This window comes from Pyrus communis, chromosome 13 (genome assembly GCF_041283825.1).
Source record: "Pyrus communis isolate YQ-2024b chromosome 13, ASM4128382v1, whole genome shotgun sequence".
Taxonomy (NCBI): domain Eukaryota; kingdom Viridiplantae; phylum Streptophyta; class Magnoliopsida; order Rosales; family Rosaceae; genus Pyrus; species Pyrus communis.
Genome location: NC_142577.1, coordinates 16,227,155 through 16,249,608, shown reverse-complemented (window position 1 = coordinate 16,249,608; position 22,454 = coordinate 16,227,155). Strand labels below are relative to the sequence as shown.

The 22,454-nt window shown below is 36.6% G+C and overlaps 1 protein-coding gene and 1 long non-coding RNA gene across 2 annotated transcripts; both read left to right on the top strand.

The window, feature by feature from the left end:
- The first annotated feature begins 19,584 nt into the window (after window positions 1-19,584).
- LOC148691844 (uncharacterized) lies at window positions 19,585-19,959 on the top strand. The gene is made up of 2 exons (XR_015954591.1): window positions 19,585-19,657; window positions 19,690-19,959. It is a non-coding gene; the product is annotated as an uncharacterized LOC148691844 (long non-coding RNA).
- Window positions 19,960-20,526: 567 nt separating this feature from the next.
- On the top strand, window positions 20,527-22,173 carry LOC137736902 (cell number regulator 7-like). Its single transcript, XM_068476217.2, has 4 exons — window positions 20,527-20,608; window positions 21,573-21,644; window positions 21,765-21,974; window positions 22,118-22,173. The coding sequence occupies exons 1-4, from the start codon at window positions 20,527-20,529 to the stop codon at window positions 22,171-22,173; spliced, it is 420 nt and encodes a 139-aa protein (XP_068332318.2).
- The last annotated feature ends 281 nt before the right edge of the window (window positions 22,174-22,454 follow it).

Genomic DNA, 22,454 nt, shown 5'->3' with positions numbered 1-22,454 from the left:
ATTCTTGAATGTGTGAATAAGAAGTTGGGGAAGTCGTACTTTTAGTTTAGGTTTCGGTTGCATGAGCACTATTTATTATCTCAAACATCTACAAGAAGACAAGCTAAGTTGCCTAAGAAGTCATTATGGAATAAGAGACCAATGAGTCATTGACACTAATTATGTGATGATATTTACACTAGTATAGTCTTTTGGGATGTATTATATAGAACATTTTCTTATGCCACCTTGTTGCAATAATTTGCCATCTCTTGCCATCTTGGTTATCAAACATACTTGAAAGCACAACCTTAGCCTATTCTTCACTAATGTTAGTATTTCAATGGAAATTGAGATTAATTTAGGATCCAACTTATAAGCATATTCAATAATTTAACACGGTTTCAACTCCATGTTGGTTTGAGGTCAAAATTTCATATTACAATATACATTTGCAAATCAGGGCATAGACTCATGAGCCTAACCAAAAGTGTGATGTGATGACAAATACTTTAGAAGCATTTATGGATTAATGGTATTCCTTTTTCCTCTTATGTATAATGTTGCTCAATGTTGCTCCAAGTAGTTGTCATAATGACATTCTAATGTAAGATGTTTCCAAGAAAAATGCTTATGATCAAGAGGAACAAAAGTACTATCACCAGGGAAGGGCAAGGCCATTCATCCATCTTGGAAGACTATAAATAAATTCGAAAGGACGCGTGTACCTTTTATGCGGAAGCTTGAATCTCAACACGCTCCTACAAATACGAACAACTGCTCTGACTCTCCGTGCATGTCTAGAACATCAAAGGTCGTCGGGTTGGCTACAGTATGTCGAGTTTCCCTTTGGTTTTCGCCTCCCAAGACCTAGAGCTGAAAGTGATAGCTCTAAAGACCTAACTAGAATATTTGAACGGTGGTAAAGTTTGTGTTTCTTATGTCTTCTCTCTTCCCCAAAGCCTCCTTATATAGTGATTGGGAAGAGTGTACAAAGACTGAAAAGCCTATGAAAATCCCAAGTATATTCTAATATGAATATCTCTTGATTTTCATCTAATTATCACATAGATAATTAAGAGGTTAATATCCTCATATGGGTGGTATATCCTTTGATATTTATTTATCTTATAAGATAAATCCTACATCTCCCACTCACCCAGATAGGGTGTGGCATAGTCTCAATGAACACACTTAGTTCACATCCATTCTAGTCTATCTCCTCATACAGGAAATGGGACGCGCGACCTTGCGAGAAAGAACGTACAAAACCAGGAGCACTGCCATTAAGCTATCACTAAACTAACAATAGTGCATCACTCGGAAGTTCATCACTTTATGCCCCAGACTGTTCGTCACACACCAGATTTGACATTCTTTATCCCTCGTTATGAAAATAAAAACAATGTCATGTCTTATAAGTATCATGTATCGATGTCTTATGTTTGATAACAAATATCAAAAGATGTTGCGTAGCTAATGAATCACATGACATGGTATTTTCTTCGAACTGTCTTCCTTAAGCTCTCATGTCAGTCTAATTTGATTTAACTCCTTGCCTAGACACGCCTCTTAGGACAGTAGCTAACATGATCATCTTAGATAAACGTGCTAAAGTAACAATCATTAAACCTCATCTTTCTAATATAGACTTTAGTTTAAAGGGCATAAGGGTGGAATAGTATAGATTCCTTATGGTTCACACAGTGATTGAAGCAGGGATCAATTCATCATTCCCACTATCAGTCGGTTATAGCACATACAATATGATTTATATGTTATGGTGTATCTTCATTTCAATAAGTGTGTCGCATGTCCATTGGACATACACCATATAGATCTTAGTCTAGTCGCTACACAAACGCCTAACTTGAGTCTTCTAGCCTAATCACCTTCTCGGCACTAACCTAGATACTCATATCTGGCTTTACAAGCTTCAGCATGAAACAAATCTCATGTTTGACTTCTGTTAAGTCTCATCTTAGACGCTTCTAAGGCGACGTTTGACTTGTGCATATTGGTACGTTCAATATACACGTGTTTGGTCTTGCAGTCCAATGCGTTGAGGACACAAATGTCTCATCCTACTCACTATCTCAACGCCATGGCAAATCGTTTATGTGAAAAACCTATTCTAGCTTGCTGACACTTGTAAAGATGTGTAAACAATCATTTCAAAAATAAATATGAAATGAAAAACTTCAATGCATTTTTATGCAATAATAATGTCAAATACAAAGAAAAACACATCAAACCCTACATAAACCCATATTCTTTACATGAGTCAGAAACGAGTTTCTAATTATGGGTTTAGTCATAAAGAAATGTTTCAACATTACTAGTCGAGATATGTTTCAACATTACTTCACCCTTGGTAACCTTGTTCCTAAAGAAATGATATTGTGTATCTATGTGCTTAGATTTGCCATGATATTTAGGATCTTTAGTGTATGTTAAAGCTGAAGTACTATCATAGTAAACAAGTACAGCTTCTTGAGCATAAGCCATAACTCCCATCTATTGTAGAAATCTCCTAAGCCAAACAGCTGATCCAAGGGCAACATATTCTGACTCCATTGTGGACAGAGCAATACAAGTTTGCTTCTTGCTACACCAAGAAACAATTCCACCTCCAAGGACAAAAGCATAACCAGAGGTGGGCTTGCGTTCATCTCTATCGCTTGCCCAGTTTGCATCACTATATCCTCTCAACTTCATATCCCTTCCTTGGTAAAATAGGGCTAAATCTTTTGTTCCTTGCAGGTATCTCATAATCTTCTTGACAGTTTACCAATGAGCTTGTCCAGGATTACTTTGATAACGGCTTACCGTGCTCACGACATGGCAAATGTCTAGACGCATGCAAAGCATCGCATACATTATACTTCTTATTGCATAGCCATAGGGGACGTTTTCCATTTGTTCTTTCTCTTTCTTAGTCTTTGGTCACTGTTCTAAGGACAATATCGTGCCTTTTTCCATAGGAGTGTCTATGGGTTTGGAGTTCTCCATCTTAAATCATTCAAGTACCTTCTTAATGTAAGTCTATTGAGACAAACTTAGAAGTTTTCTTGAGCAATCTCTCGTGATCTTAACTCCAAGCACATAATGTGCTTCACCCATATCTGTCATCTCAAAATAGGATGACAACCACATTTTCGTGGTTTCTATGGAGGTTTTGTCATTTCCTGCTATTAGGATGTCGTCAACATACAGAGAAAGTATGATAATACTTTTCCCAAATTTCTTAAGATACACACAATGGTCTTCCTCAATCATCTCAAAACCAAATGAAGTGATTGAATTATGGAATCTACTGTTCCACTATCTAGACGCTTACTTGAGGCCATATATGGAACATTTTAGACAGCAAACTTTGCGTTAGTGTCCCTTAGCCTCAAGGCCTAGAGGTTAATCCATGTATATCTCCTCGTCTAGTTCTCCATTGAGTAATGTTGTCTTAACTTCCATTTGGTAAAATTCCAAATCTAGTTAAGCAACAATAGCTAAAATGAGGTGAATAGAGGCAAACCTCACCACAGGGGATAATGTCTATTCATAGTCTACACCTAATTGCTGAGTGTATCCTTTCACCACAAGGCGTGCCTTATATTTGTTAATTGAACCATCTGCCTTGCATTTGATTTTTAAAACCCACTTATTTCCAATGGTTTTATGTCCAAGTGGAAGGTCAACTAACTCCCAAACAATATTTTTGTCCATGGAGCTCATATCTTCCTCCATTGCAGTTATCCATTTTTCTTTGGCCGTTGAAGGCAACGTTTCTTTGTAAGAAGAAGGTTTTTCTTCCTCTGAAGGTATGCAAATGTAGGCCTCCCCATCAACCTCAAAATGACATTTGGGAATATGGCCTCTCTTGCTTCTTCGAACTGTGTGACCTTGAATTTCAGCGGGTATGCTCCCATCATTGGGCGTATTCTCTTGAGTGTTTATGGATACATTACTCCTACTGGGTTGTGTACTCCCACTCAGATCAAGTCCTCTTACATCATATTCAACAACCATCAGATTGGAAATTAATTCCCCTCATTCACTTGAAGATGTTATGAGTTCCTCATCTTTCTCCAACTCATAGAGATCAAGGTTTTTGACAGCATTGCCAAGTTTTGGGAAGTCATTCTCTATGAATTCCACACATCACATGAATCAATCTCGATTCTCCCTTCATCTGGATGTTCATCATACATCACATAATCTTTCGAGTTTTCACAATATCTTATAAAGATATGTTTATTTGCTCTAATACCCAACTTTCCAAACTTATGTGATTGATTATGAACAAATCCAGCACAACCCCAAGGACGCAAATTACCCAGATTAGGTTTTACATCATTCCAAAGTTTGTATGGGGTTGAAGGAACCGTCTTTGAAGGCACACGGTTAAGTATATACATCGCAGTCAATAATGCATCACCCTAGAAAGATATAGGGAGATTTGCATGCGCCATTATAGACCTGACCATGTCTAATAAAGTTTTGTTTCTCTTTTCAACAACACCATTTAGTTGTGGCGTGTAAGGAATAAAAAGTTGTTTGCGTATCCCCTTACTTTCACAAAAAACCTTGAATTGGTCAGACAAATACTTGCGTCCATGATTAGTGTGAAGAGCTTTTACAATCTTCATTTTTTGATTCTCAACCTCAACTACGAAGCATTTGAAATAATCTAAATCTTCATAGAGATGAGCGATCAAGTACACATAATCATACCACATGTAATCGCCAATCAAAGTGAGAAATAAGAAGCGCCATGACGGGCCTTCACACTCATTGGTCCACAGATGTTAGAATGGATTAACTCTATTTGTTGAGTAACTTAAACAGCTTTTCCAAAAGGCTTTCTAACCACTTTGCTAGCTAAACAAGGCTCACATACAAGCGGATTGACATTAGTGAGTGACCCCAACAGACCTTCTCTAACTAACCTTATCATTCTATCTTGCCCTATATGCCCTAGTCTAGCATGCCATGTTTCAGAATTAGCATGTTTAATAACAATTACTAAAAAAAAGTAAAAGAACAAGAATAAATCAAATCCAAGCAAACAAAATCGTTCTTTATTGAGCCATATCCAATTTCAACTTGATCCAAATAAATTACAAGTCTAGACAAGCTTAAGTAAATACAATATCCTTTATATAAAAGTGCAGTAATTGAAAGTAAATTAAATTGCATTCCAGGGGTGTGCAAGACATCATGTAGAAGTAGTTAACACCTAATGCTTAGTTGAAGTCGATACGAACCAACTCCCAAAGCTTCTGTATGACTTCCTTCACCCACGTACACCTAGTGTGACTTTGCTAGAAATCGTTGATAATTTTCAAACCCCCTTTTATCTCGCGTCACATGCTTGGTTGCTTCTGTGTCTACAATCCAATTGTCATATGTGTGAGCAACATGTATATGTGAACATACACAAACAATGACAGATTTAGGGTTAGCGATTACCTTTTTATTCGGCTCAGTGCAATTACAAGAGAATTGTCCCTTCTTTTTATAGTTAAAGCACATTGACTTGGATTCGTCTTTCTTGCCACGTTTATCTTTGTGGGCCTTGATCTTATTAGAATTAGGAGCAAGCTTTGCTTCCTTTTTCTCAGACTTGGTTTTACCCTTTCCTTTGAACTGGTTACCCTTTTTGGACCCACCTTGACTCAAAAGGGCAGTACTCTGGGTCACCACTCAGCCCTCACCTTCCAGTTCAACATGACGCGATATCTCATGAAAGTTCTTAATCTAATCATTGTGTGTCATGATCTATTTAAGGGCATCCCACGAGTCTGGGAGGGACCTAATGACAGCTTGGAATTTCTATTCATCGGTAAGGATACTCCCAGCAGCTTTCAAATCTCATATCATGCTGGACACCTTCCTAAGATGTTCAGATACATAGTGCTTAGGATCCATCCTGTAAACTTTAAACTTCAACACTAGACTTTCAGCCTAGTAGTTGAGGTTCCACTAAAGGAAAATTTCAGCTTGTCCCACTTCTCATTGGTGGTTGAGTACCCTTCATACTCACCAATAAAATCATCATGCATGTTGCTTAACATAGTAAAGCGTGCACTTCGATCTTTCTTGAACCAAGATTCATAAGACCTTACTCTAGTCGTATGCTGAGCCGTAGTGGTTCCATCTCTTTCAAGATCAAGCTCATCCACCGAAGCCTCCAAAGGGTCCAAGAGCTCTTGTTCATTGAGAAGATATTGGATCTTCCTATGCCAAATATCATAGTTGGTTCCAACCAGCTTTTCTCCTTTGGTCAAATCAACAACATTTTTGGCAGCCATTTCTTTCTATAAGGGTGAAATAATTTTGACATTATTAATTACATATCTTGCATTTATTTATTTTAAAAGCTCATTAGAAAATATTTCACTTTTTCTCCTAGGTTGAAATTGAAAAATCCGCTAAGTGGCTCGTAATTACCATTCAATTCTAAGAGTCAAGATCATATTTTCTAATTATTTTCGAAATAAATCTAATTTAAACATTATTATGTTTTAAGCTTATCCATTTTCCATGCAACATCCAATTGAGTGCACAACAATTGGGGTTTTTAGACAATGGGCTCAACATGTGGGCCTCCGTAAGTGCGGCCAGGTCAAATTCGGGAAGGGTGGCAGTGAGAAGCTTTTAACAACTGAATCTCTTTGACACCCAAAGTGTCTCCTTAAAGATTTTTCCTAGACACCACATCAAATAAGAGGTGACCATTAGTGAACCCCAGTCTAATTTCATTAATTTTTATTAATTAGGTAATCTTTTTTAAATATTCTCCTAAAGAATCTTCCTTTCTAATTTAAAATGCTCAATCAACATGAGCAATTTGATCGACATTATGTCTTTTTGATTTTCCTAAAATCTTGGCATGTGTTGGATATTTTTTAAAGGTTAATTAAGAACATTTCCTTAATTTTAGTAAATTAAAAACGTCTCTAATTAAAAACGGCCCACACGCCGCCCAAAGCGGCAATGCAAAATTAAATTTTTTTAATAATTAATTTAATATTGCGCGAACCCACTCGCCGTGGGTGGTGCGTGACACACACACGTCGCCTTTTGGCAGTTCGATGCAATTCTTTTGACCTTTGTTAGATTGAACACTGTGAGATGAATCCAACGGTGTAGCTAACATCCATGAAAGCCTAGCGATGTACTCGTACTTGCTTAGGCCAAGAGTAGAAGAAATGAACCACTGTTCATCATCTTCTTCCAAAAAATCTGGAATTTCTAGATTTTTCACTCTCACGAGGCCTGTTTACAGAGGCCATAACTTAGTGAATATGCATCCGTTTTATGTGTATTTTATGTCGTTAGAAAGATCAGATTACCATCTACAATTAAATCTTACTTGGAGAAATCCAAAAACAACTCTAACTTCATGAAAAAAGGATCGAAAAAACCTTGAAAAAATTCATTTTTCATGCTATTACAAAACTAGGGTTTCAATTATCTCTCTAATCACTTGGTTTTTCTTTACCAAATTTTAAACATAGTCTCATATAAATGTAAAGAACATAATCCAAGTGTTAAAACCCAGAAAAAATAAGCATGGCAAAAATGAAAAATTTAAAGACAAGCATTCATGGAATATTCATATATATATCTCATGCTTTCAATACTTTCATACATGGCATATTCATATATATATATATATATATATATATATATATATATATATATCTCATGCTTTCATGTGAGAGGCCTGTGAGTGGCTTTCATACCACTGTTGGAAGACTATAAATAAATTCAAAAGGACGTGTGTACCTTATATGCAGAAGTTTGAATCTCAACACGCTTCTACAAACACGAACAACTGCTCTAACCCTCCGTGCACGCCTAAAACCTCGTAGGTCTTCGGGTTGGCTACGGTATGTTGAGTTGCCCTTTGGTTTTCACCTCCTAAGACCTAGAGCCGAAAGTGATAGCTCTAAAGACCTAACTAGAAGATTTGAACTATGGAAAAGCTTGTGTTTCTTGTGTCTTCTCTCTTCCCCAAAGCCTCCTTATATAGTGGTTGGGAAGAGTGTACAAAGACTGAAAAGCCCACGAAAATCCCAAGTATATTCTAATATGAATATCTCTTGATTTTCACCTAATTATCACATAGATAATTAGGAGGTTAATATCCTCATGTGGGTGGAATATCCACTACTATAAAGTGTCTTATTGTGTCGGTGGCTGGTGTTGGTTTTATATAATATAGTGGCAGATAAGATATTTTCGACACCCTCTTTTTATGATGTCGAAATTACTGTCACATATAACTGACATAAACTATTAATGTCACTTATAACCGACATGAATTTTAATCTTTGTAAATGGTGGTGTCGTTTAAAAAGAAAATTGCGTCGCATTAAGAATGGTGTCGCTTCTATGCGACACTAATAATATTTTTTAAATATTGTAAAACCTGATGTCGGTTGTAGCCGACACTAACAATTATTTTTTAATAGTTTAAAACCCAATGTTGGCTGGTTCCCATTACTTTGGCCGGTTCCCAATGTTGGCTTCTACGTGACTCTCTCTCTCTCTTACACACACATCAATGCATCACATCATTTTTTAATTTCCTTCTCTTTGGCTGGTTCCCTCACATGGGTTCTTTATCTCTCTCTGACACACATGCCTCATTTCTCTCACTTTTCTTTCTTTTTTTTTTTAACTGGTTCTTCTTCACCCCCTCTCTTTTCCGTCTCCATAATGTCTCTCTCTGTACCCACCCACTCAACCTTCTTTCATCCCTCTCTCTCTCATTCCTATTCTCTCTCTTTTTCCTCGACTTCTCCATTTCCCATCCCTCCATCTTCTTCTCTTTTGGGCGGGATATTTCCCCCAATTTTTTAAATGAAAAAGAGGATGTCAGTCTCCCTATTTCAAGAAGCTCACCTCCCTCATTTATCTCTCCTTTCTTCCAAGCACACCTTAATACCGCAACTCCTTTCTCCACATTTTCTTAAACCCTAACCTCTGTTTATGCAAACCAAACCTTAATCTTCCATCAGCAACCCATAAGACCTCGTAGCCATGGATTTACTACATCACCAGAATGGTAGCAGCATCGATCTTCGTGTCGACGCACTCAGAGGTAAACTTCTCACCCTCCCTTGCCGATTCATGCACTCAAGTTCACAGATTGAAATATATAATACAAGAAAAAAATCTTCAACTCCTCATGCACTCAGGTTCACATATCCATAATTTTTTAAAGGTATAAAACCTGAGTTTAATCTATAAGGATTAGAGCCCTAATGTTGAAGTAGTAAAGTATTGGAGCACTAATCTGATGGCAAGCATGGCAGCATGAAGCTACTAGTATTATATATGGCAACATGGAGCTACAGAATATGTGGTCTTCGATAAAGGTAAGCACGGGAAAGCATCATGGCAGCTGCTAGAATTATATGCAAGCATGGAGCTCTGATTAGTATTATATGTAATTGTTAGTTTTTTTTTTATCTTCATCTTGTAACCAGTTCTCTACTAGCTCCTATATATGTGTTATTTGTACTTCCTTATTTATATGAAATAGAATACATTTAACAAGAAATTCTACACCCAAAGAGCCCAGTTGAATTCTTGAATAAATTGAATCTGTGAAGTTTGCATCCCATGTACCATCTGTGTAGGAATGCATGATAATTATTTTATTTATCGAGATGTTGGTTAATGTTGGTTAGGACCGACAATAGATTAAGTATTTTATTTGTTAGATGCTAGTTGACGTCGGTACTTAATGTCCCTTGTATCCGACGCAAGCTTCGATGTCACTTTTAAGCGACGTTGTTGTTCTTTTTTATTTTATATTACTTTGCTTCTTGGTGGCAGATTAAGGGGGATAAGCGACGTCAATACCCTTTTTGTGATGGTAGCATTGGTGTCAATTCCTCTATCCGACATTGCATGATTTAATGTCGGATTTTTACTAAAAATCCTATAGTAATTGGGGTTTCTTGTCGGTTTTGTCACCGACAGTATATGCCCTTTTTGTAGTAGTGATCCTTTGATATTTATTTATCCCATAAGATAAATCCTACATCTCCCACTCACCCACTTAAGGTGTGGCATAGTCTCAATCAACACACTTAGTTCACATCCATTCTAGTCTACCTCCTCATATAGGAAATGGGACGCGCGACCTCGTGAGAAAGAATGTTCATAACCAGGAGCACTGCCACACTCAACAACATTTAACATTTCTATGAACCAATGATGTAAAGCAATAGTCTTTAACCATACTTATCGACATACTTGAAAAATATAAATCAATCATAAACCATAATTTAAAAACTTATGAATAATCTTCCAGGAAATCCCTGATAAGTCACCTAGACATTCGTCGGCCTTTCTAATTCAAAACACAAAGGTTCTCAAATATTTTATTCATAACATGTAGAAACTTAGGGCCAGAGCAACACGAAGGAATCATAAAGATTTCTGGGAATCTATCTCTGAACCAACTGAATGGAATCTCGAATACAATACGATTTTGGATCGCTCAACAAAATCAAGGCGAAACAGGGTATCTGGACCACTCAACGAAATCCCGATTAGAATTCTATACCAGACTACTCAACAGAATCGATGCGAAACGGGTATCTCGACCATTCAACGGATTCCCAATTAGAATTTGATTTTGGACCACTTAACAGAATCGAGGCGAAGCAGGGCATCCGAACCATTCAACGAAATCCACTCTAGAATATATATGGTTATTCAATGCAGATTAACCAGGCAGAACCATAGCCACCCATCAAATAGGCAATGACCCCTGATGTGGATAAAGCAAGCAGAGTCACCCCTATAATGCGTATGGTCCCCTAATAATTATTACCCAAGCAGGACCATAAGCATGTATTTAATATTGCGGTCTCTTAATGCGGATTAACCAAGTAGGACCACCTAGGGGACATAGAAATCAAATAGGTAGTGACCCCCTAATGCATATTAACTAAGCACAGCCACCCCTATGATGCATATAGTCCCCTAATGCAGATTAACCAAGAATGACCACCTATGGGACAAAGAAATTGAATAAGCAGTGGCCCCATAATGCTAATTAGCCAAACAAAGTCACCATATGTTTTGTATGGTCCCCTAATGCAGATTAACCAAGCAAGACTACCTATGGAACAGAGAAATCAAATAGGTAGTGATGCCCTAATGTGGATTAACCAAACAGAGTCACCTCTATGATGTGTAAGGTCTCCTAATGCGAATTAACTAAGCAAGACTATAGGCATGTATCCAATAGTGTGATCCCCTAATGCAGATTAACCAAGTAGGATCACCTATGGAATAGAGAAATCGAATAGGCCCTAATGTAGATTAACCAAGCAGAATCACCCTTATGATGGTCCCTTAATGTGGATTAACCAAGTAGGATCATAAGCATGAATCAAATGGCGTACTCCCTTAGTGCGAATTAACCAAACAGTACCACCTATGAGCACCATGTAACCAGGTATACAGTGACACCCTAATGTGAAATAACCAAGCAAGGTCACCCCTATAATGTGTATGGTCCCTGCAAATTAACCAAGCAAGACCATGTACACACATCACATAACGTGGTCCCCTAATGCGGATTAACCAAGCAGCACCACCTATGTGCCACATTGCTACATGGTGCAGTCATATCTACACAATGTGCATCAAAATCAACATGAATTATAATTGCTAACAAACATACTATTGATTCCACAAGACCATGAATATCTAATCATATGTACATACAAATTCTACGAAATACTTCTATCATAGTTCTAGGCTCATTTTATCATACGAGTAGTAATACATATCATTTGTATCATTTAGAAGCCCAATAAGCATGCATATCACAGTAAGGTACCACTTGCACAGACACCGAGGTACACATCCTCAGGATGACCCATTTATTGTAATAAGCCCGCTAAACTTTATCGGGTCTCCAATAATATAATTTCACTATTTATAAGCAATTTGGGACATTTAACCAAAAGTCAACTCTCAATTAACGTGGTCAACCGTAGGGTCGACAACCTTACGTAACTTGATCTAGAAGATTCATCCACTGAATTTCTAATCCATAACTTCCCAAGAATTTCAATACTCAGTAAGGAAGAAAAACTCAATAATAACAATGTTCAATTTGTTGGCTCCATCCTTCACAAGGAGAATGAATCTCCTTATATAAAAGTTAAACCCACGGCAAGAAAATCATTCATACTAAAATCTAATTAAAACCCCACTAAAATCCTACCTAATGCACTTTAAGTCTTTACTAAATAAAAATAAAATAAACGAAAATAATAAAAACAAATAATTATATCTCTCCTAAAATCCATTGAATAGTATTCCAATGTCCATGTGATCTCCAAAACCACTCGGTTTCATCTTCTTGTTGTAATGCATATGTCTTGAGTTGAAAATAAAGGGTTTAGGATAAATTTAGAATTCTCTACAATCTCACAACTCTCAAATATAACTTCAATACTTTATTCCATAAGGAGGCACTTACAAGATTACAAAGGAGCAATATTAGAAAATAAATCAAAACAATCCTTTGTTAACAAGACAAGGAAACCTAGACCAAATCAAATCATATCAAACCTAATTAAATCATATAAAATCACTAATTAAATCATATCCCTAAAATACTTTCCTTTAAACTCATGGTGTGAAATCATGAGTTTGCCAAGAAGGAAATCTTCATTGATACACTATAACTAATGCCAATCTTTTTCGAATGTCCAGCTAGAACTAGCGCCAATCATTTCGAAAGCCCAACTAGAACAAACGCCTCTTTTTGAAAGCTCGATGAACAAAGCATAATCCTCGGAGCTAATGCCTCTTTTCGAAAGCCCAACTAGAACTAATGCTAATCTTTTCGAAAACCCAATTGGAACTAACATCTTTCTTCAAAAGCCCAATAAATAAATCTCTTGATATGATGGAACTAACGCCTCTTTTTGAAAGTCCAATTGGAACAAATGCTAATCTTTTCGAAATCTCAACTGAAATTAACGCCTTTTTCAAAAGCCCCAATCACCAAATCTTTTTCTTTTTCTTCAATCTTTTGTTTCATCCTTCATTTTTTTTCTTCTTCCTCAAACTCATAATCAAACTAAATTAAAAAAAAATAAAAGATAAAACAAAACCCAAAAGCCTTCATGATAGGAAACGTATCCTACCTTTCAAGACTTTCTTTTTCTTCTAATCTCTTTCCTCCAAGGCATTGAAACCACGCACTTTTCTTCTCTTTATTCTTCTTCATGGCAACGGAATTTATCTTCTTCTAACAATCGTAGACAATCTTCACCCTCAAGTTCATGGCAAGTGGGTGCATGAAGAAAATTAGCTTCGTGCACCCACAGGGAACCACTCACAGCAAAGTTCAACCAAGAATCGAACTCTGCAATATCACAATTCTCAAATATAACTTCAATACTTTATTCTTCTCCATCATGAGGTATTTATAAGATTACAAAGGAGCAATACTAGGAAATAAATGAAAACAATCATTTGTTAACAAGGGAAGGAAACCTAGACCAAATCAAATCATATCAAACCTAATTAAATCATATAAAATCACTAATTAAATCATATCCCTAAAATAATTTCCTTTTTATTTTCCAGCATCATGGTACAGTTAATTAGTCTCTTACTCCATTGAAATTACTCTAGACACCCAAAAAGCTCATTTTCCCCTTCTTTTTGGCATAAGTCAAGTATTGAATGCCTAAAGATAAAAACAATATAAATTAGTGCAAAAGTATCAATTTTGAGAATATTCCCATGTCAAGAAATATATTGGTGAAGCATAATTGGGGTACGAGAAGGCACTTATAACAGAACCTAAATCAGTTAAATGTGTGGAACCTGGATCTTCCATGTTCTCCGGTATTATTAGCTAGCTAGCTAGTAAGCATTAGTTATTGCTAACTTATCCTCTGCAAGGCGCATAGCATTAACAGCATATATGCCCAGATTCATGGTTCTGAGTAGGGATTTGGGAATCTTTGGTTAGATAGGAATTGGCAGATGTAATGATACGTCTCTCGTCATCAGGACTAGTGATTGATGAATTCTCATATTTAAGTTGACAGATTGATGGTAAAATAAATGATTCGCTTATGTTGGAAAAAGTTTACATCGTCAAACGGAAAATTGGCGCTTGGTCAAGATTTGTATTTACAATCTATCAATATTAATATCTTACGTTACGACATGATAAGAAAATATTTTCCTGAGATGTTGTTCCCAAAATGAAAATGCAATCAGTTAGAAATTTATGAGAACCATCCTAGGGTTAGACACCAACCCGAAGGTTGTACATTGCTCATTTTGTAGCTTGTTGCATCCACCTCTAATTGCGTGCGTGGGTGAGGTTGTAATTCTTTTCATTCACCAGTCAACATGTTATACTGATTAAAAAGGGCGACTCCAAGTTATAAGGCTCCCCACTTTGCGAGGATCGGGAGAGAAACTCGCCCTCAGTCAACATGATATACTGATTATTTGTAGAAAATTGTTATTAACACTTTAAAAAAGTTATTATGCACTTCTTTTTTCATTAGCGACTCTGAGGAATGCAGAATAATGTTTTTAAAGTGCTTATAGCAACTCCCTGTTATTGAATCTTAATCATTGAATGACTTTGACATTTTGACATTTTGTCAATCCATGAGTTACTTCTAGGCTCCAAGTATATGTGGTGTAAATATGGCCGGTTGTTGTAGGGTAATGTTGCTACTTGCTGGTGATAAGATATACAATGCTAGTGGGATGGCATCTACCTGCATTAAGTAAAGTTTTGTATAAATGACGTCAATACAGATCGTATCAGAGATCTTTGCATTTAATTAAGCATCATTAATTAGTGGTTCGTAAATTAATCATCCTCTTATTCACCTTCCGATGTAGAACACAAGAATAAGTAGTGTACGTGGACTGGACGTGGCTCTTTTGGCCCATTGGAACATGCTTGTGTGTGTGTCTGTGTGTGTACATGTATAGATTCCATATGCATGATATACACTCACTCTACCAACTAGGAACTGAGGAACCCTAGATCAGGATCCGAGACTATTGGGAAGTTGTTTTCTACAGTAGAAGGGACAAAGACGCTGGTTTAGTGGGGTTTCCAGATCAATCCTGCAGAACCATTTTGCTCAACACTTATTACTTCCTGGGTGTGGATGACGTCGGAACATACATTTTTATCCTCTCTGTGTTTCCCCACTATGACGAGCTAGCAACCACAAGTTTATTATGATAAAGGCATTATGCAGGTTAGCATTTTGCTGTAAAGTAATTTAAGCCAAAGATTGGCCATATATATATGGATTTAAGGGCTGTCCTGGAAACCGGATGACACGTGAGGTCAACTGCCTTAGGGGATTTGATTAGTGTCCAGGTTATTTCGTTTCAGAAAAAGGTGAAATGAGAATCTTAGAGGACTGTTCTTGAGAAGTATCTTTTTTTTTTTCACCTTACGAAACCTGTTTTTTTTTTTTTTTTTTTTTGTGAGAGCCCATCTTCACCCTGGTCTTGTGAGTGTATAAGACTGCCTAGTCTTTTGGATAAATTATAATGAGGTCTTTCCTCGATTACAAAGATCTGATTCTCAAGATGAACAGAAAGATACCATTTGGCAATTGTCCTTGCAATCTAATCCAGTACTATTCATATTTTAGGCATTCCTTCAAATATTGTGGATCATTATTAAAAAAATAGTCAAATGGAGTAAAGTTTAACCTTTTGATTAGCATTTTATTTTTTATCGAGAATACTATATTCGTTTACCTATATTAAATAATAATTGAGACTACTAAATATAGACGGATCGGATTAGATGGCACTAGGTTGGACGCTCCCTTTATTTCCTTACGAAGAATCCTTTGTTGGAATTTAATTTACATGGGGATAATGGTCCGTACACAATTAGAAGAATTTAGGACCAAGGCTTAGGTCTGGCCATTTTCCTTGGCGTAGATTAACCTAATCTAGATGAAAAATGTTACCCCTATTTTTACCATAAGATACATTGGTTGCTTCTTGCAACCTTCACAACCAAATGCTTCGCATATAATTTTTTTTTTTTAACAAACGATATTATCAACACTAAAAGGAGGGAGTAGGCTTAATCTCACAATAACTAGTAATAATGTGGTTCAACTTCGCCTTTGAGGAGAATCGAACTTAAGACCTCTTATTTACAAATGAAAATGAATATCACTAAACTGTAATATTAAATGGTTGCTTGACATATAATTAACAAACTATAGTTGTTCTGGTTGAGTGTCCACTTTCAACGAGAGAAGAGGAGAGGAGAGACCAATTTCAATTTGGTAACGACGTACACCAAGGCCTTTCTAAGTGACCTTTCCATTCGAAATGTACTTTAATTTATAACCTAATAGCTAAATGCACCCTCCACTAATGCTAGCTCTTATGAACTCTCCTTTTTTTTTAAAGGAAAATTAATTAAAAGAGTTTAAAAACTTTAAATTTTAACGATAAGGATAAATTAAAGGGTAAAATAAATAGTACCAGGATTGACTTTTTAATGTAAAACATGTGATTTTTCGTTAAAGTAAACAATACCGAGAGCTTTTCATTGAAGTTCCTCTTTTTTTAATCATTCCAATTAGGTGGTGGCTCTCTCTCTCTCTCTCTCTCTCGGTTTTAGCTTGTTCTGTTTACTTCAATCCTTGGCGTGGCTGAGTAGTACTGTTTTAGGTAGACTACGGTGTCACAAAATGGTGCGTAATCCATTATGATTTGTATCTAGAAATTAAAGCCTGCGTGGTTATTGGTTAGTGGATGCCAAATTGCCTCTCTCTGGTTGACTATCGAAACTCCACAAGGCCATTCTGGATTTGTGCTTGACAAAAAAAATGGATTATATGAAGTAGCTAGCATCTAAATCTTCAAATATGCATGTGAAATCCAATACGTATTGTTTTTGTGAAAGTATTAAATTATATTGAGTCAATGCAATTTTTTTTTAATTGGATATATACCCTCATATTGAGATTTAAAAAATAATAATTGAAAAAATATTGAAAAATGGACGAACAAACACATGACCTTAGACGGGCGGATCCACTAAGAGGCAGGAGGGGTCAGCTGACCCTTCTAGTTTTGACAAACCTCCATTCAAGATCTAAGTGTTGTCCTTCAAAGCTTAGATTGCCCTTGAGATATGACCTCCTACTGCTCGATGAAATACCATAAAGAACATTGAGTAGGGTAGGGCAAGGCATTGTTTGCAGCTCCTTTGCTGCTGATAAAAAGTCTCTTTTGTTGCTGATGCGCAGCTTTGCATGCAGCAAAAACAAGTTATTATATATATATATATATATATATATATATATATATATATATATATAAAATAAGACATGGCCACTTAAAAAAAATAAAAAGAACTTAAGCTTCCAGTCTAGACATATATAAAACCCAAATATTTAATATTCTAATTTTTACCAAATTTTAGATCTTTAAACTTTTTCAATTTTTCTTGTGTTGATAATGAAGCTATAATCAGCATTTTCAAATATGAAATCGCATCGTGAACTATTGTCGCTTGTAATGAACAATTGCAGTTTTTAATTTTATTTATTTCATGAATTATAAATGATGGAATTATGATTTAATTTGTAGGGCTATTTATTAGTCAAAGAAATGTTTATGCATTTTTACCCTTGACCCCCAAATAATATTTCTTGGATCCGTCACTGACCTCAAAATTAAAGAAATAGAATAATTACCCACTTAATGATGTTATTTATTTTCTAGGTGCTAAGATATTGTCAGGTTCACACTGAATCTTGAAGTACAACCTCAACTTTGTTGAAGAACGCAAGGCAAAAAGAGTACAATTCTTTGGGGGAGACATGCCCTCACTCTTACCACAAAAAGTTTGCTAAGGATGATAAAAGGGTTGATTTGGACAAGATTATCAACTTTAATAAGGTTTAACCTACCTTTAGGTCGATAAAAAAGAATGCTACTTTAATAAAACACTAAGACGGCTCTAATGAAGAAGAACACTCTCAAGGATCGTAATACTCTCCACAAAATTGAACCCATATGCGAAGACTATGAGGAAGACATCATTTTTGGTTGTGGAGCAAAGTATGGAGACTGAGGGTCCCGTTAAAGGAAGCGAATTTAGCTATTGAAAGGTTGTGGCTCATCCATATTTTACTTGATCTTTCTTGACAAGAGTGAATAAGGATGTGGAAAATCCTTGGTAACATATCCTAATCATCGAAGGCTTAAAGTGGATATTGGGTTTGGAGGCTAAGGCATAAAAGAAACAAGAGATCCATGTTGATGCTTGGAACTCAGAATGAAGGACTTTGAGAAATAGAGCCAAGCCTGAGGTATTTAAAGAGGAGCTACTGGAAAATCTCATTGTCGAATTCGAGAAGCCTCGCCTAGAGATTCATGGGTTGAAGCCACTTGATGATGCAAAGAGCCGCCCCTTGTTAAATGTGCACAAACAACATGACATCCCTCGTCATTACTACCTACGCACCGCGAACTTCAAGCCAGCATGTCCGAATCCGAAATGTAAAAAATGAGCGGGTTACAAAGCCAAGATGCCATATGTCACAAGTCCTTTTCAGATACATAGTTAAGGGTAATTATGGGAACATGATTTCTAGGGCCGGAGGAAGACTGATCAGAATATGAACACCTTGGAAGTCTAGTCATGGACTTAACAGCTTCTCAACAGAGCTAAATAAACGGAGTAGCGATGCCACCATCATCCAATTTTGGTGCACTAGGTGAAGTCCGACAACTTCCCTGAGATTGACCATACTTGTTCCGCATGATACAAAAACCTAACCCATCAAGGAATTAGTAGGTTTCCTATATTCTTGGAGTCCTTACAATATAAGGTTTGGCGTGCGCATCAAATAATCACACTCCTAAGTGGATGCAATATTTATTTCCTAGATATCATCTGGGATTCTTCCGGTTCAGTACGAATTCTCTATCATAAAAGTTCTTTTTCACGACTGATATAAATATACCCTTCTAGGGTTCATCTATGGTGACGCAATTATCGCACACTTATTCTCTTATCTACAGGTTGAGTCTCATAATATTGCTTATTAACTTGACCACCAGAGAGCCTTTGCCTGGCACACACCCTCCAATCTTTGGCTACTTACGATTGTTTACTATTTTGCAGGTAAACAGATTCATGCATCACCACTCTTCACGGCGGTACGCGAATTTGGTCAACAGTAGAGTTCTGTATGAACGCGAAAATCGCTAACTTGTTACAGCAAACATGCATGTGCAATTGTGTGGGCATTCGTGGGCCACAGTTTAGGGAATGTGTTGCACTTATGCTTCTCCATGTAAAGAAGCTTGGATTCATGTGGATTAGGCCGCATACCAAAATCATTTAGTTACCAAAGTTCAGTTTAGGGATCCAGGAAGAGACTATTGAGGCTAATTATAAGAAAGTCGACATAGATTGTCGTGCAGCTAGTTACACTGGAGCAACCGAACCCATCCACATTTGGATATCCTGACAGTTTATCCTCTCATGGAGAAGAGCATACCCAGATGGGTGTCGAGAGAGAGAGAGAGAGCTGACGACGTGGTGGTGGTTATTTGGTTCGAGCGAAGAGGGGGAAAGAGGTCTAGGGTCAAGCTTTTCACGCTTACACTGCAATTGAGGGCAAGGTATGGTGTGGTTAGTGATCACTGTGATCTGGTGTGGCTGGCGTTTTGACAGCCAGAGAAGAAAGTAAAGAGAGGTCGAGAAAGAGAAGGCGTCGGAATCGAGAGAGAGGGAGTGAGATACTGAGGTGGGGTAGATAGAGAATTGAGTTTAAACAAACGATTGAGATCCAATCTCAAAAAAATCCAACGGCTAATATTAATTCTTTCAGTTCGGTTTGAGATTATTGAACAAATGCTTAATGGAAACCCAATATCATACCGAAACTTCCGGTTTTTTTTTTATTTTGATTTTTCGGTTTTTGGTATAGTTCGGTATTGGATATTTCGATTTTGGGTTCAGGTTTTTTTGGGAATTTTCCCCAGCCCTAATAAATATGATGCAGAAGATAAACTTATAGGACAAATTCTTAAATATTCGGGGAACTTGTCCATAGTGATTCACGCAATCAACAATGGATCCAACACCTTGTCATTACCGTAAGCAACAAGCCAATCCGTGTTGATCAATACATATTGTCACTCTCGATCGATTGCTCTAACAATTTTACAACGGACATAAAACAAAAACAAAAACAAAAAACAAAAAGTAGACTTCAACTACCTTAATTAATAATATATGGCCTGCTATACCAGTCGAAGAAAGCATACATACAATTAATCAATTCGTAGCCGGACTTCCCAGAGACATATGTATCTTTCTAAATTGACCTGGAGCCAGATATCTGAGAGTATAAATTCCAAATGTTAGGAACCTTGTAATCAAAATCACTAAACTAAATTCTCTCAAATTTGATTAAACGAGATCTTAAGCTTTCTGCATTACTTTTGGAAATGAATGTTGATTATGGCCACCAACCTCAGCAGTCCAGTTGGTCCGGCGGCCTTTGTAGCTGCGGAGAAGATGTTGTTACATGTAAGACATATACTCTCTTTGTATGGCACAAATTAATTTTTGTTCATTGTATTTAATAAGATTCAACTGTTTGCTCGCCTTACGAGAAAACAGTACAAAATAGTCATCGATGCGAGTGAAATAGGATGAGGTAGCTAAAACTTTTAGTCACTAATAATCGTACTTTTTAAGTATATGACACCGAGTCCCTGATAGTGCTTTGGCAACTTCATTATGTGCCACCAAATATAATGCTTATTTATAATGTTTCGATCTTTCAGTTTTGCGGAAAAATTTTGCAAGTTCACCACCCAGGAATCGGATCCCTCCGGATCCAAAGAAACTAAGCCTACTTATCAAATGATCTGAATCATTAAAATTTGATCAAACGGTTACAAACAGCGGGATCATCTAAAAATTATAATAACTTTAACCGTTTGATCAAATTTCAAGAACCCGGATCATTTGATCCTTGAGCTCAGTTCCTTTGGGTCCGAAAGGTATCTGGTTCCCACCACCCATATCCAATTTTAGTGCAGATGTATTGTCAATCTTCGTTAAAAGTTATACCAAGGCCCATCCTGTGTTGCAGAAATAGCACTTTTTCTTGTATATTTGCACCAATCCAAGACCCATAGAATCATAGACAACATCGGGTATGAATTCTTGATGTCTCACAAGCTTTAGTCGACTGAATTTTACTTTAAAGTCATCTAGCTAGAGGTCTTAAGTGACTAAAATACCCTAAAAAGAGAACTCACTTATATTGTAGATGACTCATTTACTCAAATTTTAATGAAAATTAATCAAGGTAGTATATTCATACTAAAACACGAGTTGAGGTGGTAAATTGACAAGATTTTTTATTTGGATTATATTTGAGCACACCAATAATAGTCAAGATGGTGTTTGTGCAATTTTCCCTTCATTTTATATGTATACAAAGCCAACCCAATTGTTGTTACTAATGGATCGTGTGATGTAGGTTGCATAGCATGTTTTCTCCCATGCATCACCTTCGGCCAAATTGCTGAAACTGTGGACGAAGGACAAAGCTGTAAGTGTCACAAGAGCCAAAAAAAAAACCTAAATTCATGTATACAACAATGATTGGAAATTGATTACATCAATGTTATGTTACTAATTCATGATTGTGGGTTGTATTTTATGATTTTAGCTTGCGTAAACCAAGCCATAGTCTACGGGTTGTTGTGGACGATTCAGTGCCATTGGTTCTACTCGTGCATATACAGAGAGAAATTACGCCAAAAATATGGTTTGCCTGAGGAGCCTTGTTGTGATTGTTGTGTTCATTTCTGCTGCGAATCATGTGCTCTTTGCCAAGAACATGCTGAGCTCAAATATAGAGGATTCCATCCCGCCGCAGGTTCTATATATAATACTAGACGAATATATATATATATATATATATATATATATATCATCGCCAAGCACGTAGTTATATATTTTACCTTAAATTTATCAACTATTAACATAACAATAGTATTTGTGTTTGTTTGTATAATGCAGGTTGGGTTGGGCCACCAACCGTTGCTCCACAGGTGCCTCCTTCCATGTTCAAATGATCTCCAACGCTTGGCAGAGGATGGTCCAATGGTTTGTGTGTCCATGAGTCATGCATGTTGACAAATTGTGTGCACTCTTAATCTAAGTATGTCATGTATTAAAATAATATAATATTTGGGTGTAACGCGTTTTCCTGTTCAAATAAAATGTGATGAATATATTTATAATAAAGGAGTGGGAGAATAAATTGATTATGAATTTGATAGACTCAATATTTGATCTTAAGATTTCTTAGTTATAAGTGAAAAGAAAAATCTGACTATACTAAATGACTTGTTCA